The sequence below is a fragment of the Hibiscus syriacus genome, unplaced genomic scaffold, assembly GCF_006381635.1.
Source record: "Hibiscus syriacus cultivar Baekdansim isolate YM2019G1 unplaced genomic scaffold, ASM638163v2 tig00112498_pilon, whole genome shotgun sequence".
Taxonomy (NCBI): domain Eukaryota; kingdom Viridiplantae; phylum Streptophyta; class Magnoliopsida; order Malvales; family Malvaceae; genus Hibiscus; species Hibiscus syriacus.
This window is the reverse complement of record NW_024063347.1, coordinates 795759-821154: the sequence shown is the minus strand read 5'-3', so window position 1 is coordinate 821154 and position 25396 is coordinate 795759. Positions and strand designations below refer to the sequence as shown.

Here is a 25396-nt window from a genome sequence, read left to right as displayed (position 1 = left end):
TAAGTTTAATTATTTTAAAATAAATTTAATTAAATTAATGTTAGAAAAATATGAACGCAACGAAATATTCTTTTCTCTTTATAAAATTAAAATAAATACTAATAAAATAAAATAAAATAAAATCATAGAATTTTTGATGATGCAAAAAACCATAATTAAAGAAAGCCACTACTGGTAAGATTACAAATAATATAACCTTAACAAATAGTATAAACCTTCCAAATTGGACGACGGTTTATAATTCTCACGATAAATATGATTCTCTATTTTTCTCTTAACCGAAAAAACTTATTTACCAAATGTATTTTTAAATTTTAATTGTATGAGATGATTATAATATATTATATATTTATATATTTTTTTAATTTATTAACAATGTGTATATATCATAGAGATGTAATTGCTTGAATTTAAAACTTCTAATAAAAATAACATTATCTTTTATTATTGAAACCACTTGATGAGTTCGAGTATAAAATATTTTAAATTTGATTATAATGAATGTGTTTTATTTCAAGTTTTGAACAATTCATAAATAAAAAAATTACATTAATTTTGCTCTCTGCCCTCTCTCTCTCTCTCTATATATATATATATCGAAGGGCACACTAAAATGTTTAAAAGGAAAAGCAATGAAAGAATATATATACTTTCTTCGATGAAAGATGCCTGTTTCATTTATATTTGATCTTGATCTTGTGACTTGAGAAACTCAATCAAACCCTTTAAAGGTCAAACATAAAATTATCAAACAAAGATGAAAAATTCGGTAATGAATCGTTAATTATTATGAGAAAGAGAAATTAGGTCTTCTGTCCTCACCAATGGCTTATTTGTCACTGGACGTTCATGGCGTAATCACAGAACAAAGCTTCCCAAATCTCAGTGAAAGCATCCACAATGGTTCGATGATATTGCTTTGAATTCAAAGAAAGAAAACACTGCAAAAGTTGCTCCAAATCTCTGGCTTCAAACATCTGTTTCTCCATTATCATTTCCAGCATCGACCTCTTGAAGTCTTCATAAGGATTTTCCGATTTCGTCACTACCGCAACGCTCTCCGCCACCTTCTCTTCCGCCGAACGCGGCGGTATCATCACCGTCCTTTTCAGAATCGAACCTCTCCATGGAGTTTCAGTGTTCTCTGTTGACGACCCTTTGTATTTCTTTGACCCAAAGCTTCCTAGTCTCTTCATCTTCTTACCGTTAACATTTTTCTTGTTCCTCTTGATTTCCATGGGAGAGTCTTCATCGGCCAATGAGTGATCCAAATCGAAAGATGAACCGTCAGAGAAGCTTATTGAATTAGAAAGTAGCGTTTCAGTCTCTTCATCTTCGTCACCTAATTCGCTACTGAAACATGCACTGTCGGTTGACGACACAGTCGCCATTGCCTTTACTTTCACCTTCTTCTTTTCCTTCCTATTGACCTTATACTTCCCCTTAGTCTCATCAGAAGCCGGTGCTTCACATGTTCTCCATTGAAGTTCAGAACTGTGAGCTTTTTCCGTCTTCTGCAACCGAGTTGACTCAAAGCTAACGTCCGGGGATAAATATTGAGTTCTGTATGATCTTGCTCGGCACCCGCAGTCAACTGAAGCTATCTTTGGTGACAAATGGTGTTTGACAAAAGAGAAGTCCGGCGTCGACGGCGGCGGTGCGGGGAAGCTGAGGTCCGAATAGCCAGATGCCTTATGACTCACTATAGAAAAGCACCATTGAATTACCGGAACTGAAGTCCGCGGCAACTTGGAAGGTTTCTTTGGTCGACATAGCTGGAAATAAGGTATAACACAAGAAAAATTAAGCTTGAAATAACGTTTAGCCAGTAAAAGTTGGTGCTTCATTGCTTACGGAGTCCTCAAGCTTTCAATAGTCCAATATCAATAGATTTTCTTGTTCTAATATGATTATATAATTGAACAAAGGGCCGGCTATATATGATTCTATTCCAAATTTCCCATATAATTAGACTGACCAAATCCAACCAAGTTTATAGTTTATACAGTTTGAAAGCTACGTAAGAGTCCTTAATGAAACGTTGTGTTCGAAAACGTCTGCGTATTAGGTGAGTGGTCAGTGTCTGAAAATCATCTTACTTAATTTTTATTAATATTATACTTGTATGCTCACACGTTAGCATATATATATGATGTGATATTGTAGATATATGTGTGTATATTAATTATTTGTATCCCACATTTAAATAGGTGGTTTGTATCTAATGGCTAGATCCCTCCAATTAAAAAGAAAAGGTCGAGTTTTCTATCAATTTGGGAGCCTTAGTTTTATAATATTTCATTTTGCTGAAGTTTATCTGTACATCATGAACCTGATATATATATATATAAATTGTTTTGATTGGTGAAGCCAATCCTTCCGGCCGTATTTATGAAGGATTACATGGAAGACTCCAAAAATAAGAATTGCTATACTTGTGGCACTTAACGATTTACCCTTTTCATATGTATGTATGAATGAATGAGGTGGTTTGCTTTTGTTTTCACTTGAGAATAGGTATGCATAGAATAGGTCTTAAGTTTTAGAATTATAAAAAAAATCAATATATGATATTAAAGTGATATTTAATATGTGAAGAGAATGAAATTTGATACCGAAATTTTAGGGGTTACAGTATGACAGATCCAAAAATATTTTTGAACGTAGGCACATATATATCAATAACATAAATTTTTCATATGGGATGGACACCTTTAATAAATCAAATAACTAATCGAAAAAAATCAAATTTCAGAATGGGTACATGCCCACCCTAAAATATATGTGCACCCGCCGCGCTGGTGTTACACACCATCTACATGGACGATGGTGTAAAACTACTAGAGGGTTTAAGGGGTACTTTTAGTGTTGAGAACACCGGTGAGTATTTCATCTCGTTTTCACATTGTAAACATTTTTCGGTTTCTGTTGATCATTTTAATTAGTTAGAAACAGTTTTCGTGTGTTGTTGATAGTCGGAAAAACAAGAGTTCTCTAAAACTAAGGGAAATGGCTTGGCCATTGAAGAGTAGAGAGAGAAGCTTTGATTTCTGAGCTTAGAAGATAATACTGGTCTAACTCAAAGTGCTTCATGAATGAAGTAATGTGTATTGTGATGTTTATGACGTCTTTACTTGCTTTTTGATGCTTCTTTAATGAAGTTTTTTGTATTAATGTATTTAAAGTCCGTTTGAAGTTTAGCATACTTGTATGATGTTTTTGAGGGATTTTGTACAGCCCAAATAACCATTTTGGACTTAAATTAGGTTAATCAACCCTCTTAAAATGATCCGACAAGTTTACTTTGAAATCCTAAGTACTAAAATGACAAAAAAATTGGTTGCAAATGTATATATTAACACAGTAGTTTTTAACTAATTGCTCTAGACATTGTTGACTGTTATAATATTTTTTAAAAGTATATTTTTCATGGAAGCCAACTTTTAGTATCGAGATAATTTCAAGTAACATATGCAGTGTATGAATACACATAAATTTATACGTTGCCTGAAAGAGATAAAGACTCCTCTCGCCCTTCATTCTCAAAAGATTGATTTGCTTGGTCCAACATATAATAAGAAAAAACTAAAATCCATGAAAATGAAGGTAATTCAGCTTACCAAAAGTATTGATGCCTAGATGATCAAAGACTGGAGAGGAGAAACCATCAACGAGATGAAATAAACCCCAATGTAATGGCTAGTGGAAAAATAATGACACTGCAAAGTAATATCACATTTCAACCAAGATCTCCATCTCCATATCCGAATATACATCGAATGCAAAAATCTTTTTTTTTTTTATAGAAAAATATAGAGTTGGAGTGACATGTTTTAGTAACTGAAATAAACAGTTTAAATGCCATGAAAGCAGAAATATGTATGAAAGGGGCTTACCATTCTGTCATAAGCTTTTTCCAAACCCAGCTGCGGATGACTTCAAAAAATGCCTACACCAGGAACTCAAAACAAAATGAAAACTACAGTCACAAACAAGAAGCTCTATAAACTTTTTACTATCTGATATATTCCATCTTAAACATGATAGATCACAAGAGGATAATGTTTTGTATATATTTTCAGTTCGAATTTCAAACCTAATCGATGGTTCAAACAATGTCCCTTTATAAACCCAATATGAGAGAAGAACTTGGAGGCTTCGTCTTCAGCGATTGTTCTTACGGGGATTAGCAGCTCAAGATCTCTATCTCTCTCGTTCCCAATCTCTTCCTTTTTGGGCCTTTCCTTGTTTCTTTGCCTCCATCTCTCTTTCATTGAACTATTGGATCAATGTGGTTAAGACCTAAGATTACTAGAAAGCATGTTAACTCAAAAATAAATACAACTATAACTCTCCCGTAATTTACATTTTGTGATTTATCATAATTTATGAGTCATGGAATTGAAGAAATTATGTGCATGGACGAGTCATAATGATTTTTTTTTATCCTCTCTGTTCTCAAGACTTTGTCCTGATTAATTCGGACTGGCCCACGTCGCACACTTGACATCGGTAAAAGTTTTTATTTATTTTTAATAAGTGAGTCCTATTAAATTGTATGTAATTACATTTCATTAATTAAATATAATTAAAAAATATGATTTTTCTTATAATTATCACCCTAGTAATTGTATTTTACAATATTCAAACACAATGAATAATATTTAACATACTAAATATTATGATTTTCTCATGTTATTATCTTTAATTAGATTTAATTTTTATCATTTGATTATCTAAAATTGACATTTACATAGATTGAATGGACAACGTTTTCAACTTTTAAAATGTTCATGTTTAAAATTTATTTCAAATATAAATGTTGTTCTATAGACATTCACATATTATTGATATAATATGGAAAGATGTTTTCCTATACGTGTTATTTATTATAATGTTATAAAAATAGAAGTATAGATACTATAAATTATATTTATAATTTGATGTACCAAAACAAAATATATCTATAATTTGATAAGGATAGAATTATGTTTTCTAAAAAAAGAAATATACATTCTTAGAAGATCATAATCATCTAATCGAATATTTTTATCAATAAATTCAAGTATATTTTCATAAATATAATATCATACTCTTAATGATTTGACATAATTAAATTTAGATGAAATTTTATATTTATTATAATTTGATTCTATCCTAAATAAGCATATTGTTTATGATCAATAGCTTTTAGAAGCTTCATAATGACAGCTATATCCAAATTGCTTGGGAGTAAGCTCCTAATCCATGGATCACCAATATCAGGTGCGTATAATTTATTTCATAATTCATACAATTAACTCGCATTTAAACTGAGATGTCATTTCAGTACAAAATAGACCGATTAATACTAGTGAATATAAACCATTTCATTTTCAGTATAATTGCTTTTCATGAATCTTTCTTTTCCGTATAAAAAAAATAGTATTATGTGTTGCAGCCTGTCAAACAGTAAGCTATACGGAGGAAGCGAGTACAAATAAATACATACCCTCATTTTGATCAATTCTACGTAGGGATACTTAATGACTTGTATAATCCGTGAGTTACTCGAATATGACTTTATTAAAATTTGTTTAACTCTTAAGTCAAATTAATTTGACTCAAAATCTTAACGAGTCGAGTCGAACAATAAGTTTTCTTAATGAACATGAGTCGAATAAAATTTTATCGAATTTAATAAGTAACGAGTCAAATTGAACAATAAATTTTTTAACGAGCATGAATCAAACACCATTTAACTTACAATAGAGTCTGTTAGCGTACTAAATAGGCTAATGCAGTGTGTGCATTAGCAGTACACTTAGAAGCTTCCTGAAGTTGAAGCTGTTATAACAGCTAAGGTTGTTAGCAAGTTAGTTTTGGTTAGTTGTTCAGTTAAGGTGGTTGTATTAGCATCTAAGAGCAGTAGTATATAGGGAGCACTAATCTTGTACTCATACATACATTCATAGTATCAATAAACCGGTCTATATTCTTCTATTTCTCAATATGACATCATTCGCGGTCCTAACCTTGGTGTTCGTCCGCTGCATTCTCCTCCTTCGTTGCCGTCAGCTTCCGTTTCCAGCGCCGCTTAAAATGGAAGGTCGGCGGCGTACAGAGACTAAATCGGTTCATGCTGTCAGACAAACGAAGGGCATTCCTATAGTGGAAGATACCGCCAAAGGTTCTGATGCATTGCCCATTCCTTTGTATCTAACGAATGCGGTGTCCTTCACACTCTCTCTTGATGGCTCGCTTCCTTCACTGCCTTCTTGTTGTGCACCGAATGTAACTACCCGGAAACTATTCGATGGAAAGCCTGTTAGGGTTACAATCGAGGAAGCTGCCCGTAAAGTCCCTTGCGGCCAAGCTGTTGATTGCTACTCATCCGGGTTTGTGTCTACATTACAGTTTAGGAAAGATAACTCAAAGGCTCGATGGATTGATGATTTGGCTAAGGCCAAGGTTGTTGAAAAGAAGGGTAAGATGTGGGTGACTGTGGGACCGTTCGCAATGGCAACACATATTGCTCCATCGAGGAAACTCTGTTTTTAGTTGAAATAGGGGCCTTGCATGTTTTAGATCAAAGTGGTGTGTATTTTTCTCTAAAAGAACTATACGAGAAGCTTTCAGATGGAAAGCGTGGTTGCAATTGGGAGCTTTTTGAGGCATATAGGCACCTGAAATCTCTTGGTTATGTAGTTGGGCGCCATGTCATTCCTTGGTCTATGAAGGGTTAAAAGATCAAGTCTGGAACCTGTTCACTCAAGAGCAGCCAAGAGAGTAATGAGTTGCTAGAAATGGAGCAAGAAAACAAGAATTCCATCGTTGAGTTGTTCAATAATATGTGCATTACAGAAGTGACTCTCCGACTTTTCATATTTATCTTCCGAACATCAAATTTAGAAAGTCTTCTCCAGGTGATCCGAGTTTTATTCTGTACATGAGTAGGGGCAATCCACCATCCAGAGTTGAAATCGAGGAAGTCATTATCGGGTTTGCCATTGGAAACAAATTTTGTTCAAACTAGTTTCTTGTGAATGTGTTGTACGGTGTTGCATTACTGGTTATTTTTTTTATTGTGCATCATCATGATCTATTTCTACTATCTCAAAGTGTCATGAAAAAATATATGTCAAGGAACCTTGTAAAAGAGGATGAAGAAGAAATAAAAGAAGGTGAAGAAGAAAGAAAAGATGGTGAATAAGAAGAACGAAAGGAAGCATCGACACTTTCGATTCAAGTGAACGGAAGGAAACATCGGCACTTTCGATTCAAGAAGAACGAAAGGAAGCATCGACACTTTCGATTCAAGTGAACGGAGGAAGCATAAGCACTTTCGATTCAATTGTTCATCTTTTCATCAAGAAGATTGAATGTTAAAAATTAGTTGTAATTAGTTTTTAGAGCTTGTTGTAATAGCGTGTTCAAGGTGAGAAGAGAAGAAGAAGTAGAGGGAATGTTACGTACTAAATCAGCTAATGCAGTGTGTACATTATTAGTACACTTAGAAGCTTCCTGAAGTTGAAGCTGTTATAACAGCTAAGGTTATTAGCAAATTAGTTTTGGTTAGTTGTTCAGTTAAGGTGGTTGTATTAGCAGCTAAGAGCAGTAGTATATAAGGAGCACTAATCTTGTACTCATACATACATTCATAGTATCAATAAACCAGTCTATATTCTTCTGTTTCTCAATAGAGTCGTTCAATAAACATTTCAAATTCTACTTATGATCAAGGGGCTATTTTGGGTCGCCCTCGCTTTGCACTTGGTTTATGTTATTAACAAATGGAACATGTGGCTGGTCTACTTCCAGCTGCAATAGCTCAACTTAGTTGAGACCAAATCTGTGATTAGCTTTTGCAGATCCGTGATTTAATTATGGGACCACATCTATAGTTTCCATGGAGTTTGGGTACAACATCTGTCAAAAACAGTCAAATATGTTTGGTTTCCAGCATTGACACTGTAAATCAAGTACAATATCATGGCTTGTCTCCTATATTCACCACAAGAATATGAGTACTATTGTCTCATCATATTGATACACAATTTTACAACAGATTTGACCGATTGTTAAAGCATGGTCCTCAGGGAAATTATACCTGGTAGAAAAGATGATGCAGGGGATCGAGATAGATGATGTTGAGCTGTCAGATTGCACCTTGATGGTGTTAAGATATCATGAGTTGGCAGATCAGCGCAAAGTTGGGAATTGATTGTGATATGTTCCTCATTGGGGCCGTTTTGAGTGTGCTTCAGTCTTTTGGCCATAACTTTGGCTACGAGTGTCAGAATCGCGCATAAGACCCCAATCCGGAAAGCTCTTTTCGACGCGCACGCTGTCTATATTGAGCCACGCTCTATGCGGCCTTTTTTTCAACCTCAAATTCTGTTGTTTTCCCCTTTAAATCACTAGATTTAGATATTTTTTTTACTATTTATGGTAATATTTCGATTGTCAATTAGGAAATCATTTTAAATCCGATTTCGGCCGGATTTTTTGCAGATTACTTATTTTATTTTGAATTTCAATTTAGAGTGATTTTCGGGATTTTGCTATTTTTGCTAAAATTCCGATAAATAAGATTTTTGGCTATAACAGTCCGGCTTGTGGACTAATTTTGGATGGTTTTTTATTTTATAATAATTTATTAAACCCTAGAGACTTTTTTCTCTGGTTTTTGGGTGAATTTTCTCTTGTGAATCATCTGTTGGAACTAGCCTGCAGGATAATCGTTATTCTGTCTGGCGTCAAAAGATAAGCTATCGACTTATTCAGGTACAAAAAAATTGTACAGGGAAATATCTAGCAAGCCAGCTAAAAAAAATTGGAATGTTGTTGGGAAAGAGAGTAACAACAAAATATAAGGCGAAAGGTTAAAATGAGTGAGATTTTTACTCTGGTTACATCTGGATAGCACTATTCGACTTTGAAGCTTTTCACTGATCAGTAATGGTGAATTAAACTATGGACCCACCTGATGAAACTTTGTAGTTTACTTATGTATATGCATCGCCATTACTGTACTACACATCTGCTTTGCAACTTTAACTTTATCACAACCTTATAGTGAATGTGTTAAAGTGTAATATGAGAACAGTAGGAAAAAATAACTTTCATTTTCATTCAATATTCATAATCTGTTTACACATATATATAACCTTTCAATCTAACCGTCTAACTAACTAAAACTACTTGTAACAAACTATTAACAGAAAAAACTGATTACAAACTCAACACTCCCCCTCAAGTTGGATGTTGAAAAACTTTTTCAACCCCTAACTTGGATAGCAGATAACCATGATGCTGACTTCCCAAAGCCTTGATCATGATATCTGCAAGCTGCTCATGTGTTGACACATGTTTTGTTTGAATCATCCCTTCCTGTATTTTTTCTCTCACAAAATGGCAATCAATTTCAATGTGATTTGTCCTTTCATGATACACTGGATTAGCTGCTATTTGAAGTGCAACTCTGTTGTCACATTGAAGTTTTAAAGGCTCCAGACCCTTTATACTAAGTTCTGTAAGCAAACCTTGCAACCACACCAGCTCAGAAGTGACCACTGCCATAGCTCTATATTCTGCTTCTGCCGAAGACCTTGCTACAACATTTTGTTTCTTTGATTTCCACGAAACTAATGAATCACCAATCTTAATGCAAAAACCTGTCACAGATTTTCTTATCATTGGACATGACCCCCAATCTGAATCACAATAGGCTGAAAGTTGACAAATCAAATAAGATTTCAACAAAATATCATGTCCTGGTTCCTTCTTGACATATTTAACTACTCTTAAAGCCGCCTCCATATGAGACCTCTTAGGTTGCTGCATGAATTGACTAAGAAGATTCACTGTATATGTAATATCAAGTATTGTATATGTCAAGTAAATCAGCTTCCTAATAAGTCTTTGATAAACTGACTTTTCAACTAGACTATGTTCATCTTCATTATCATGCTGCACAATCTTATCATAATCTAAAGTAGTCAACTTCAGATTCTGCTCCAGAGGAGTAATTGCAGGCTTTGCTCCCTCCAAACCTATATCTTTGATTAACTAGAGTGCATACTTCCTTTGATTCAAAAGTATGCCTTCTTTTGACCTCAATACCTCAATTTCTAAGAAATATTTTAACTCCCCTAAATCATTCATCTTAAAATGGCTATTCAACATTTGCTTCAATTCAACAATCAATTCACTACTATCACCTGTGATTATCAAATCATAAACATAGACTAATAACAAGGCCATTTTACCTTGATATCTCTTGATGAACAATGAGTAGTCACACTTGCTTTGAACATAACCAGTTGAGACCAATGCCTCTGTTAATTTCAGATTCCACTGCCTGGAAGCTTGCTTGAGACCATACAATGATTTTTGCAGTCTACATATAATTCTCTCCCCCTGACTGCAAAAACCCTCAGGTAGTTGCATATAGACTTCCTCATAAAGATCTCATTGTAGAAAAGCATTGAATACATCCATTTGCAATAATGGCCAATGAAAAATAGAAGCAAGTGCAAGAATGGTTCGAATAGTAACCATTTTTACCACAAGAGAAAATGTGTCAACAAAATCAATTCCCTCATGTTGATTATAGCCTTTAGCAACCAAGCGAGCTTTATATCTCTCAACCTCACTTGATGCTTTGTACTTAACTCTATAAATCCACTTACATCCAATAGGAACTTTTCCTGGTGGTAATGGAACAAGGGATCAAGTTCTATTAGACTCCAATGCATGTATTTCTTCTTTCATAGCTTGAACCCAAAGTGGATCTTGAACATCCTCAGAATAAGATTGAGGCTCAGAAATTTGAGAAATGGAAGACAAGAACACTTGAGTATGAAGTGATAAGTGACAATAAGAAAGAGAACTGAAATTTGAAGAATAGGATTGACAAGAGCAGACAAAATTATTTAACCAATTAGGAGGCTTTGATACTCTAGAGGACTTCCTAGAAGGAACAGGTGCACTTATTGAAGTAGAAGACTGAACTGAATTTTGAGAAGTGTGTTCATCATTAGTAGTATTCAACTTAGTTGGATTATTATGAAGGGAACTAGAATGTTGAGGACATGGAGTATTTAAAACCAATAAATCATCATCATGAATAAGGGTAGTAGATGGGAAGAATGTTGGATCAGAATTATAAAAAGAAGAAGATTGATGAAAAGGAAACTGATTTTCATGAAATTTAACATCCCTACTGATGAATAGTTTTTTAGAGTCAAGATTAAACAGTAAATAACCTTTTTGGGTTGGAGAATATCCTAAAAAGACATAAGCAAAGGCTCGAGCATCAAACTTATCATGAGGTGTAAGATTTGTTGTAAAACAGAGACACCCAAACACTTTAAAATGTTCATAAGAAGGAGGTTTATGGTACAATAATTCAAAAGGAGTTTTCCAAGACAGGACTGAAGAAGGAAACCTATTGATAATATAGCAAGCAGCTAACACACATTATCCCCAGAATTTAAAAGGGACTCGAGACTGAAAACGAAGAGCCCGAGCAACTTCTAAAAGATGCCTATGTTTAGTTCTGCAACCCCATTCTATTGAAGAGTGCGTACACAAGTACTTTGATGGATAATTCCCAACGATGCAAACAAGGGATAACACACAGAGTTAAAAAATTCACGGCCATTATCACTACGAACAATTTTAACTGAGACAGAAATTGATTCTGAACCATTAAGATAAAGGTTCGAAGATAGGAAACAACATCATTCTTAAGCCTCAATAAGTGCACCCCAGACATCCTAGTGTAGTCATCTATAATGGTTAAGAAAAAACGTTGACCAGCATGAGTGGAGATTCGATAAGGCCCCCACAGATCAATATGAATCAATGTGAAGGGAGTAGTGGTTCTGGAATTGCTAACTGGAAATGGAAGCCTAGATTGTCTAGCTAAAGGACAGATAGAACAATTTTGAATAGATTCATGATGCAAATTCTCATTTGAAACATAGGCAATTTTTTTAGTTGAGAAGCTGGAACATGTCCTAAACGAGCATGCCAAAGGCTTGTTTTATTTACATCAATTGATTTACAAGTATTGAGAAAAGTTTCAGAACTAATAAAAGGTGTACATGCATCAACAGGATGTTCTAAGGAAGAAACAGAAAAAATAGAATTTGATGGAAACCTGAGCATGTATAGACCTCTATATTCTTTACCAATCACCCTCATCATGCCATTGCAAAGATCCTGTAATATGCAAAGGTCAGGATAGAACAAAACATCACAATTTAACTCATGAGCCAGTTTTGAAACAGAAATGAGATTATGAGTAAAGTGAGGCACATGAAGAACATTTGATAATTGAAGACCATTTGGGAGTCTAACAGACCTATATGTGTGACAACAAAAGATTTTCCAATAGGCAACTGAACAAATTTAGGCGTGGATGTACAGGGCACAGGATCAAGCATGCATTTTAAGTCTGATAAGATGTGGTCAGTTGCTCCAGAATCTAAAATCCATTCAATTAAATTGTAAGTAAGAGAACAGAAGGTACCTGCCAGATTCACAGAGGAATCTGGACTGGAGCTTTGAGCTGAAGATCGATTTAGAAGTTCCAGAAGCTGCTGATACTGTGCATTTGTGAAAACTGGTGGAGCTAGATTGAATATCTCATGATCAGAGGGAGTCACCATAGCAGCTTGAGAACCCTTCTTCTTGTTGAATTTAAAGTCAGGAGGAAAGACAATAAGGCGATAGCAATTCTCCTTTTTATAACCCTTCACTTTACAGTGATCACAGATGCCAGTAAACCGTCGACGGTTTCCAGAAGCATTGGAGTATAGTACGGTAGAGTCCACGAGAGGGACGACACCGGACAACTGAAGGCGATGAGATTCCTCCTGACTTATCATGGAATAGGCGTTGCTGACTGAAGGTAAGGGCTGCATCAACAGCAATTAACTTCGAATGGCAGTGTACGAGTCATTCAGCCCCATGAGAAACTGGAACAACCTCTGTTGAGAAACATGTTGTGAACTGGACTGAGCATTTTCACAAGTACAACTCGAGTAAGGTACCAGTGTATCATACTCATCCCACAAAAGCTTCAACCGCGAAAAATACGCAGAAATGGAGAGCTCGCCTTGGACCATCGTGGTAATCTCACGATGAAGAAAAAATATCCGGGAACCATCAATCTTGTCAAATCGTCCTTAAGATCAGCCCAAACAAACGCTGCGCTTGAGACAAAAACAATTCCAGCAGACAAATCCTTGCTCACGGAATTGATGAGCCATGACAACACAAGGGCATTGCATCTGTCCATTGTCTTGAAGAGAGGACTGGAAATCATCGCGGTAGCAACCTCTATCGATGAACCCTAATTGTTTTTGGCGAGAAGTGCGATTCGCATTGAGCGGCTCCAGACGGTGTAGTTATCTGGTCCACACAACTGATGCGAGATCAAAATCGTTCCCGGAGTATCCGAGGGATGGAGATATAGTGGGTGATTGAAATCGAGAAGCGTTGATTTGCTCATCGGGGCTGTTGTGGGTGGCATTGTGACAGATGCGGCGGTGAAGAAAGGTAATCTGCTTCAGTAAGGAGGAAAGAAATTAAGCAAGAGCAGGCCCGAGAAGGAAGAAAGTCCCAGTGAAATTGGGTTAGCCTGATACCATGTTAAAGTGTAATATGAGAACAGTAGGAAAAAATAACTTTCATTTTCATTCAATATTCACAATCTGTTTATACATATATATAACCTTTCAATCTAACTGTCTAACTAACTAAAACTACTTGTAACAAACTATTAACAGAAAAAACTGATTACAAACTCAACAGAATGTACTCTCGAATCTCGATAAATCCACTTGGAAGATGTTTTTCTTAATGTAGTGTTTGAACAAATTCAAAGCTGTTTTTTTTTTTTTTAAATTCTAGTGTTAAAGCAACGTGTTTTACAGAATATCGTCATGTTTAAGTAGATAAAACAAAATAACTCATATAGTTGCACGTTTAACTCATTAAAAAGCATTTTGATCCTTCCAACGAAATGTTGTTTTCCACAAAGATAATCTCTTTGAGCGCATTTAGCACGAGGTTTTATACAGTATGATCTCTGTGGAAAAGCACGTTTTTGATCATTTCTTACGAGTAAATCCACGTCAACTCGGAAAGTAAAGTGAAACAACACGTAGTTGTTTTTACCAAGTCAAGCTGTTTTTGCAAAGGAAAGCAACAGCAAAGTAATAGACAGAAAGCGCCACTCAAAACTCTTCACTTCTCTGATCTTCATTTTCTCTCTCTTCCTACTATAAAGACAGTCATTCACGGTACTTTGATCATACAATCTTCTATATATTTCTTCCTCTGTTTTTGGCCCTTGATTTCGATTGTTAATTTCTATGCAATGGCGTCAGGTTCGAGCTGGAGCCAAATCAAAACAAGTTGTTTGAGAACGCCTTGGCTATCTATGACGAGGACACACCCGAGCGGTACACAAGCTGGCGAGCGCTGTCAGAGGGAAGACGGTGGAGGAAGTGAAGTTGCATTACGAGAATCTTGTCCAACACATCAAGAAGATTGAGTCCGGCCATGTGCCTTTGCACCCTTATGAGAAAGCTGGAGGATATATGATGAACAAAGGTTATAGTTCACCTAATTGCTGCTTTTCATACACTTCATTCTAAATGCATGGCTAGCTTTTTTAAGGAAAAGAAACTAAAAATAACTTAATTTCGAACGCTGAATTTATTGAATGCTATCTTATGATTAAATGAATTAAATTCGGATCAGTTTCCAATATTATTTAACATATCTCTTGTGGTTCTCCTGCAGGATGAGTAATCTCAGGTTTTAAAAGAAGGTGCCTGTAGAAATAAGCTTTAATAAAAGGAAATGCAGATAAGCAGCAACTATAGAATACTGCTCTTATTTAATTTTTCATTTCCTAATCATCATGGTTATTTCTAATGATAATAAATATATATGCGTGTGCTTTGAATGTAACTCATAACATCTACACATAACTACATGATCAAAAGTAACATGCCACTACTAGAAGAGATCAAAAGTACTTCAAGAAGTGTTGTATCCTCTAACATGGCTTAAGACTCAAACTTCCTTAATCTACTACCTGCTACCAGTGCATGGAAACTTATCTGCACACTGAACCAGTTGAGCTTAGTGGTGCCAAACAAACAGTAGTGATGTAATAACATAATAAATGCCAATAACACATTATTAAGCATCAAATTCCTTCAGTACATTGCATGTTTTGGTTAAATACTATCCAGAAACTGACAAAAAAAGTAAAAAGAAGAAAGAAATAATTTTCTTCCTAACTTTTACATGAGCTACAGAATACATTATAGATATGAGTATATGTGTGTTGAGATAACATGTAATAAGATGAAACACAAAAAAAAATTAAAAAAAATTGAAATAATAATCCAAACACCGATCATCTCACTTCTTTTCTTTAAAGTTTTAATCTTTTCACGAGAGATTAAAGTAAAACGGGTTAACGTTTAAGGAGAAATGGCATCCAAAGCTTTCAAGCCGTTTGATCGAGGATATTTCAATTTCAACTTCTGACATATCTCCGTGTCTATGCCCATCTGTACTGCTTCTCCATTATACGCCTGGCTACTTTTTGGATCGTTAGTGTTTTTTCTTATTGGTTATCCTTGGAATATGACAAGTCTTATTAATTTTGTAAAAACAATAGTTATAATTTCATTGTCTTGGGGATGTAGCTCAGATGGTAGAGCGCTCGCTTAGCATGCGAGAGGTACGGGGATCGATACCCCGCATCTCCAATTTTTAATTATACTACGCTTGTCTTAACTCTTTATTTAATTTGAAGAGGAAAAACAAAAGTTTTTTTTGGCTTTTGCAACCTTTTCGTAAGCCTTAAAAGACCCCGATTCCCTCCCCTTGGCGAAATTAAAATTTTGAACGACAACTTATTTTCTAAAATCACTCTTTCTGATCAAAATTCAAACCAGTATTTTCCTTGATTGGTTCTCTCTTTAGATGTTGGAGGCTGGAACTCAAGTACTGTTATGCTTCTTTCTCCTTGCTTGTTTCGATGATGAAGAATTAGAGTTCCATTTTTTTTATTATATTAACAGGCTAATCCTACATACTTAGAACGAGCCATTTGTAGGGAGAATCACGACTTCCATTCTCCATTTCTTTATGTATATAGTTTTTACAGATCCTTTCACAACGTAGCTCAAACTTCTTCATTCCACCTATAGATTATCTTCACAAACCTGTAAGAAAACAAGAGCTATGTGCATTAAAAATGTACTTAAAGCATATTGGTTCAACCCCTCCGTTGGATACATCCAAATATATGTACATGTACACTTGTGTTGCATACTCTATTTAAAGGGGGATTATTTATATTGAAATTGAACTTATTCTTCTTGTTCATATTAGTATTGTGAAAATAGTGCTAGTAGCCAACATTTGGTGATAAATGTGACCAGATACTAGCTGAGAATGCTATAGATGGAAAGCCACAGCAGAGACCAAATATTTAAACTTCCTGCTGTTGCAATCCTGGAACAAAACCAGAGACAATGAAAGAAGAGGAAGAAAGAAAACAGAGGAGCATTAGAATATTTTAACTTAGGTTTAAAACCAATAAAAAAATATAGATTCATTGATATTCACCAGGGTTATAAAATCTACCCTGCAACATAACATATAGTGCCCTCGTATATTGCTTGACATAAGGTACAAAAGTCGTGGAATGTGATGAAGCAACATACTCGGGGAGACCCTGGAGCTTGAATTTTGAATATAAATAGATGTATAACATAGAAATACATGCTTCCAGCGATAATTATGCACAACCAAATTGTTGCGGATGCTAACTTGAGCATGCAGTAGAGGGAAAGTACTATCATGCATATAAGTAGACGAACTGGGAGTATTTGTCATTCGCAAACCGGTTTTGTGCCAAAGCTGCTTAAGCATATTGCAAATGCTTGGAATGCTGAGAGTGGGTACCGATAATCCATGGTGAAAATGTCCTTACCAATCTTCCCAAATTGCAGAATCACTTTGTCTCGTTCTGCTACTGAAATGTCTTGGCTCGGCTCCACATTGGCCACCAACTGGAAATTTTTTACAGAAGCCACGGTAACTCGTCCTTTAAAATTTAGGCACCAACACTGCAACTGTTCATGCCATCTAGGTGCTTTATTTTTCAAAACTAAGGCTGTACTTTGCCCTGATTTTGCAGGCTCACAACAGACACTTGAATTGAATCCAACGCATGGGGTTTTTCCTTTCGAATCTGTAGATGGAGAAGGATGATCTTCAGGGCAATTTGCAAATGCCATTGGAGTCGGGGCAGTTCCTCCTTCTTTGACCGCAGAGACAGGATAGAGTACATTACACACTTCAATCTCCTCGGACCTTTGGTGCGAAGAACATTGAGCTCGTAAGATATACTGGCAGTATTAACTTTAGTCGTAGGGACCCTCGGAGGCGCAGACTTCAAGTAGGTTTTCCAATGTGATCGATAACCGGATTGTGCAGAAGAATCATGCTGAGGTTGGCTCTCGAAACTGTTGAACTTGGTCCCCAGGAAATTAGACCTGTTAAAGCTTCCATCTTTAACCAACCAATCCTTAAAAAAGTATCAAAAACTAAAAATAACTTTACCCGATCTAAAAGCTAACCTGAGTTTTCCGATGTAATCGTTGCTTGATTTTGAGAAATCACCCCCCTTCAAATAAATCATAAATCAGTGTGGGTAGCCCTTCTAACTTTCTTTGCCACCAATAGTTGTTTGCTCAAGTCACCAGACAAAGCTGTAAATTCAGAAAAGAAAAAAATAACTAACAGACATCAGTTATATAAACGAAGAGATAAGTCTCAAATGTTTAAATAAATTTTGATTTAATGTGTAAAACAATATGATAATTTTAATTTTGTGCAAATGTACAAGTTAAACTCTGATTCTAGTGATATATAAAAATCAAATTAAAATTTCAATAATACATTACACAATACACACCAAATCAAAGTTGTCCTTAGAAACCCATTACTAAGCTGAAACATACAGGCTTTGCATGGACTGAAATATGGAAATTTTTGTTAATCAAATGATTAAGATTCATAACCAATTTTTTACTTTGAATATTAACAAAATTTCCATCCTTCTTCATTTTCATCATTCATATCATAGTTCTAAGAATCAAAACACTCATTTTCACCAAAAAATAATGATAGAGAAATGAAAATTTTACCAGGACTGAGACCCAAATGCAATCGATACGTTGAAGTTTCCCTTTCCCTCCTAATAAGCATTGAATTGGAGCCTCCCTTGGTCCAGGCTATACTCCCCAAGAAAGAAACAACAATAAACTATCAAACCAAATTTTCCAATAAAAAGGTTAAAAAAAGAGACTAAAATTTCACCTGCTTTAGAGATATGGGGAAAGTGAAGAAGCCACATTGCTCAGGTGTTTTAACAATTTCTTTAGTAATTTCCCTCCATGACTTACAAACGGCAGAACAAGCAACCACATCTCTCCTTCCCGGCCAACATTTTTCCTTTGTTTCCACTCTTTGTAAAATATCGAGCAGTAATTCCGGGGGCAAATTTGTCCAATGTCCTTGCTCGATTTCAGTTGATGAACCACCTAATAATAATGGAGAAGAAGAAGAAGCTTCTGGTGCAATATGGGATCGTCCACGCATACTGTTATCTTTCCTCCCTGGACTATTCTTTGATATGTTTCCAATCTCCCGAATAAAGGCTTTTAACGGCATTTTTCTTGATTTTGGCTTAACAGAGCTGGAATTATTAACGATAAATCATGAAAGGTGAAAAGAATACGATTGAAAAGTTTTTTATTGTTTTGATTCTTTGATTTCAAAGTTTACCTGAAAGATTTGGATTCTTCCGCTGTTATCCAAACTAGCAAGAGAAACCTTTTGAGGTAGGATCTTAAAAAAAATTCAAAATGCAAAGAGGAATTTTGAAAAATATCAGTAATTTCCAGAAAAGAAGATGGGTTCATCGGTGGAGAATGCACACGATCTCCAATCGATGGGAAGAACAAAGATAGCGAGAAAGAGAGAATCCAATGGGATGAGAAATCTCGAGATTTGCATCCGTTTTTTGTTAGTATAAAATAACTTTTAAAGATTGGCGGTCCAATTGTTCATTTTCTCTCTCCCTTTCTCACCATCTCCGCCTCTCATCCCGTCGCGGCCATCGCCTCAAGCTGATTTGCGACGGCGACTACCACGGAATGGAGGCCCTTTCTTCTTCTTTTCCTTTCTGTTACTCTTTGATTCTAATTTAAACCATTTGTAATTTTTGAAAAACGTATTTTTAATTTTAATTTTCTTTTTTATTTATTTTCAATCTTATCCACCAATTTAATTGGCAGGTGCTTTTTCTTTTTCGTCCACAGACTCTATCATTCCAAATCCAGCTCAAACTTTTCAGATCAACGGCTTACAAATTGCTGTGGGAAAATTCAATGCAATTAACAGTTCCTATAGTAAACGTAAATCAAACATATAATTATGACAATTTTTTATTATAATTGACACAATGAATCATTCATTTGGAGTCATATAATGAATATAAAAAAATGTTAAAATTTCATAAAACCAACTCGAATAAAATATAAATATGAATATATATGATTTTATCGGTAAGCAATCATAATAGATAATCAAACTATTTAAATATCATTAACAATCATAAATCAAAATCGAACGTCGTGAAAAAATTATATTTGAATCAAATTGTGTATTTAAATCTAATTCGATTATCCAAAACAGAATATATATGAAGAATAACAAATAGACGTCATATTGATTAGTTGAGACAATATTAAATCCAATCTCAATAAAAATAAAAGAAAAAACAATTAAAACTACTGATATGTGACATAAAAAAAATAAAGAATAACAACTTCGGCTTCTAGTTTAAACATTAAATTCTTGTGCCTTTTCATCATTTCCATCGAGAAAGAAAATGCAAATTATACCCACAATAATTTAATTTATTTCTTATTATAATCGTTATTTATTAATTTTTTACAACGAAATAAATTTAGACGATTATTTTGAATTAAAAGTAAATAATATTATATATGAGAATGATTCTTCCCATGCATGCTTCAATTATAGCAAGCAATATGGTGTTTTTCTCTTTTATATACTTCAACTGTAAGATATCGAACTCGAATGTACCCAAAAAAGTTATTGAATAAATTTTACAGCATTTTCAAAATTTAATTTAATTAAGCTGTGTGTTCACTCATTTTCTAGGTGAGTTATTTTAATTTAGTATGATGTATTTAGGCGTTTTTCCCGAAAAATTATCGGTGACCGGTATATTTATCGATTTAACACTGGTCAGATTATATTTCTCGATCTAACACCCATAGCAGTAAAGCGCGCTCCCTACCCCGCGCAATATGCTGATTTGGCGCCACGTAGGGTATAGCGCACCCCATGTATCGCGCTATACGCTGACATGGCTTACACGTGGGTATAGCGCGATCCCTGATCTACGCTATAGCTATTTATCTGACACGTGGAGTATAGCGCGGCTTATACCTTTAATTACCCCCTAATCCTCCCTATAAATACCCAAATCCTCTATTATTTTCATCACATCATATTCTCTCAAATACTCTCAAATACTCTCTCTATTTAAGATATATTTTTAATATTATGTATTTAATTTATTTAAGTATTTTTCTTTATTTAATATTTTACTAATATAATTTTTTTGCAGATATATAATGGAAGGCGGTCTACTTCGCTTGGATGGAAATCATATATCTTGACACTTTGCTGATATGGTAACATTTTAACATTTTAATTTAATTTAAATTATTTGTAATAATTTGTTGATTTATTTAATGCATGATTATTATATTAAGAATTAATTTGTGTAATTATTTAATTTTAGGAGAAGGACCGTGTATTAGATCCTTTTATTAGGAATCTTAAGTTAGTGATACCTAGCCGTGTCTTGCCGTATTTAGTAGAGGCTGGATTTGGTTATATAGGTAGATATCAAGGTCACTGTAAGATAGAACCATACCTTATTTCTGCCTTAGTAGAGCGGTGGAGGCCGGAGACCCACACATTCCATCTTCCGTGCGGAGAGTGCACGATTACACTTGAGGATGTTGCTATGCACCTAGGGCTTCCGGTGGATGGAGATGTGATATCAGAGATCTCGCAGGGTTCCTGGACTACTTTGTGCCGGGATAATCTATGACGTGTCCCTGAAAGTTTTATCGGAGGTAGGATACCGTTAAATTGGTTAGATGCCAATTTTCGGGAGTTGAGCGCAGACGCCTCTGAGGATGAAGTTAAAATGTATGCACGGGCATGCATACTGCAGTTGATAGGAGGGTTGTTGATGCTAGACAAATCGTTCAACCTAGTTCACTGCATGTGGTTGCGACATCTTAGCGACTTTGTCTGGCCGGATCATTCAGTTGGGGCTTGGTAGTTTTGGCTTTGCTGTACAGGGAGATGTGTGGAGCTACTGACTACAGGCGTAATGCTATCGGCGGATGTGTCGGAGACAATACCTATGTTGGATAAAGGGTGGTTGCCACATTGGACCCAAAGACTCCATTGCTGCTTTGATCACAGCTCCGCGATCTGAAATGACACAGATGTTTTCCCTCGTGATAACATGTGCACGTAAATTTCGGAGGAAAAAAGCCTAAGAATCTGTATCTTCTCCTTCGACAAGAGCAAAAGCAACTTGAAGAATATTGCGATTGCCATCTTGGACAACTGCCAATAATAAAACTTGCTTTTATTTTCCATACAAGAAAGTCTCGTCGATCTGGACCACAGGCTTGCAGTATTTGGCAGTATTAATGCACTGTGGGTAACTCCAAAAAACCCGGTATAATTGGCTTCAATCGTGAAGAACTCGATCATTATGGTATGCATAGGAGGTTTCAAAGTCCACAATTGTCCCAGGATTCAACGTCCGCGCCAGCCTAAACCAACCTGAAAGTTCGTTGTAAGATGCATCCCATTCGCCATTAAGTTTGACAATGGCATTTTGTTTTGCCAACCAAGCTTTTTTATGGGAGACAATGTACCCATATTGCGATTGTATAGCTGAAATCAACACCGCAACAGCTATATGAGAGCTTGTTTTTACCATGGGCATGATGGCTTGGCATATCATTTCAGAGTCCAAGTTGGGATGATCTTGGTTGACCCCTCTAGCACAACATGTGTGAGGACCGTTGTAAACTGTTAGTTCTCATATGTTGTTTTTCCTCTTCATTTTTGATACGCTGACCATCCAATTGCATCCGTTTTCGCATCGGGCACAATAGCATACATATTTTTCGGTCGTCGATCGATTGACTCTGGACTGAACATAATTACGGATATTGTAATTTTTTATAGCCATCACCGCTTCTTCTTTGCTTGAAAACTCCATGCCTAAATATAATTCACCATTATTTATTGATGAGTAATATCCATAGTCACCGAGATGAGGCATATCCGCAAATTCTGACCCGTACATTGCACCATAATCAGCTTCATACATGTGTGCATGAGGGTCAATTTGTGCCACATTTCCTGGAACTTCATCATCATCGGAGTTGAATTACGATGATTCTGGTGAATGAATAATCCAGTCTCATCACCATCCGCACCAGGCTCACGAAGCGGTTCTTCTGGTGGAGATGATGGTTCCTCCATACTCTTCACATTTAGGTCGAAGAACCTACTACTTGCATGCCTTCCCCTTGAACTGGAAGGCTGTTGAAAACATTTTGATAGTTCGATATAACAAATTAAGATAAATGAATTTTAAGATTTTTCCAAAAAGATTTTCTAGGTATATTCGATATAATTATTTGAATATCAAAATATTACTCCAAATCTTTCAAAAGTCATTTTTAATCCTTACTCAAGTGTAAAATTAAGTTTTAATCTTAAAATTATTTCAAAATAATTTTACAAAGTATTTCGAATCATTTCAAAGCCAAAATTTCCAGAATGTCCAGAGGGAACCGATTCCCCCTGAATGGTTTGGCTCCGAGAAAAACAGAATGCTCGGAGGGGAACCGATTTCCCCTCAAGGGGGTACCGATTCCCCCTGTTTAACGGTTGAAATATTTGAATTTTACACATAGGGAACCGATTCCCCATGAGGGGGTACCGATTCCCCCCACGCTCCAATTTGTTTTATTAATTAATTTCACACTAAAACAGCTCTATTGACTCCACTAATCATCCCCAACGTTCAGAATCATTTGAAGGTGTATTTAAACAATCTTAGAAGCCATTGATCAACAACAAGAAACAAGTATCAACAAAAATCAAAGAGAGAATCAAAGAGAAAGCATCAAACCTCAAGTTTAAGCATTTTCAAGCCTATTTTCATTCAATATTCATTTTTGCTTTCAAGAACACTTGTTGTGCTCAATTGTATTATTCTTGAGTGTTCTTTCTTTGTTCTAGAATTGTGCAAACATCTTGCCTTGTGAGGATTTTCTTGTAAGTTTGCAAAATTTGTATTGTTCTCTTTGGGAGAGAGTATTCTCAAGAATTTGGGGTATAATTCTTGAGGGATTTGTAAGGTTACTCTTTGTCCTCAAAAGAAAGACAAATTAGTGAATTTGTGGAAAATCCTTAGTGTGGATAACTAAGGTAGTGGAAGTAGACTTTGGTTGAGAAAGTCGAACCACTCTAAATCGCTGCGCAATTACTTTCAATTTTCTGCACAAGCTTTCACTGGAATTTTTATTTGCCAATTCACCCCCTTCTTGGCCATATTCATAGATCGATTAACTCAACAATTGGCATCAGAGCCTAACTCATTTGAAGGTTTAATCGCCTCTTGAGTCAATTTGGGAAGAGTTACATCGATTATCAAGTCATCAATGGCCTCCACTTCAAACTTCGACTCCGGTCTCAATTCAATGCCCGTCAACAAGCCTCCTTTCTTCAATGGTGCTAACTATGCCTATTGGAAGAATATGATGATGTATTTTATTCAAGCAAGTGACATGGGAGCATGGAATGTTGTAGAAGACGGATATATCAAGCCTCTCACTCATCCAAGATTATGGAGCGAAGGAGATATGAAAATGTTCCAGCTCAACTCCAAAGCCATCCATATTATATTTTGTGCTCTTGGACCAGATGAATATGGAAGAGTTTCATCTTGTACAACCGCCAAAGAAATATGGGATAAACTACAAGTCACTCATGAAGGCACCGACGAGGTAAAAGAATCTAAAATTAGTCTTTTAACACATAGCTATAAAAATTTCAGGATGAAACCAAATGAAGATATCAAAGCTATGACGGATAGATTCTCAACTATTGTCAATGGTCTCAAATCATATAGAGAGATCATTCAAAACGAAAAGCTTGTGAGGAAGTTAGTTTACTCACTTCCAAAATCATGGCAATCTAAGAAGACCACAATCATCGAGGCTAAGAACCTAAAGTTCTTAACTCTTGAAGAGCTAATCAGTTCCCTCTTCACTCATGAAATGATGCTTGAAGATGAGGTGGACCTCGATAAGATTGAAGAGACACCAAAGAAGAAGGAGAAGAAGAAAAACATTGGAGTTGCTCTCAAATCCACAAAAGAAGAGAGTGATTCGGATGAAGATGACGATGATGAGGAAATGGCATTGTTTACCAAATGGTTCAGAAAAATGATGAGACCTTACCGAGGAAGAAAATTCAAACAAAATGAAGGCCTAAAAAATGAACCAAAAGAGAATGACCCGATCATTTGCTATGAATGCAAAAAGTCGAGGCATGTCAAATATGATTGCCCACAATTGAAGAGAAAGAGTCAATCAAAGAATAAGCACAAGACTCATGTGGCTACACGGAGCGATGAAGAAGGTTCCGATGAAGAGGAACAAGAAGTAGCAAACTTGTGCTTGATGGCATACGGGGAAGATTCTAAGGTAACCTCTAACTCATCTGAATTTGATGATTTATCTTATGATGAGCTATTAGAGGAATATAATGGGTTGGCTTCGATTATGAGAAATTATTTTTAAAATATAAAAATGATGTTTCAAAATTGAAAAATGAAAATAAACTCATATCCAAAACCAAAAACGATCTTGAAAATAAAATCAAAGATTTGTAAATCAAACTAGAAGAGTTTGAAAAGAAAAATTCGGATTTGCAAAATTTACTTTCAAAGGTCAATGATGATCATTAAAAGAAAATTGATAATCTTAAAGCTTCTTTTGATAAAGTTGGAACAAAACGTTTTGAAAAAGGAGAAAATTCAAAATCCAACTTTGTTAGAAAAAGTTTTAAAAACTACAATCATAGAGGTCCCCGAAGAACCTCTAATGGAAAAATCGTTAGAAGTATATGGGTTCTTAAAGGACTCGTTACTACTAAAGAT

The 25396-nt window shown here is 35.4% G+C and overlaps 1 protein-coding gene, 1 non-coding gene and 2 pseudogenes across 2 annotated transcripts; 2 read left to right on the top strand and 2 right to left on the bottom strand.

The window, feature by feature from the left end:
- Nucleotides 1-675: 675 nt before the first annotated feature.
- LOC120180578 (transcription repressor OFP7-like) lies at nt 676-1847 on the bottom strand. The gene has a single exon (XM_039185892.1). The coding sequence runs from the start codon at nt 1845-1847 to the stop codon at nt 837-839; it is 1011 nt and encodes a 336-aa protein (XP_039041823.1). The 3' UTR covers nt 676-836.
- Nucleotides 1848-14374: 12527 nt separating this feature from the next.
- LOC120180629 lies at nt 14375-16604 on the top strand (annotated as a pseudogene).
- On the top strand, nt 15713-15785 carry TRNAA-AGC. Its single transcript has one exon. It is a non-coding gene; the product is annotated as a tRNA-Ala (tRNA).
- Nucleotides 16605-16665: 61 nt separating the features above from the next.
- On the bottom strand, nt 16666-23783 carry LOC120180559 (annotated as a pseudogene).
- Nucleotides 23784-25396: the final 1613 nt, after the last annotated feature.

Bases quoted from the DNA above. Each gene is read 5' to 3' on its own strand.
- LOC120180578 (XM_039185892.1), bottom strand. From the start codon at position 1,847: ATGAAGCACCAACTTTTACTGGCTAAACGTTATTTCAAGCTTAATTTT.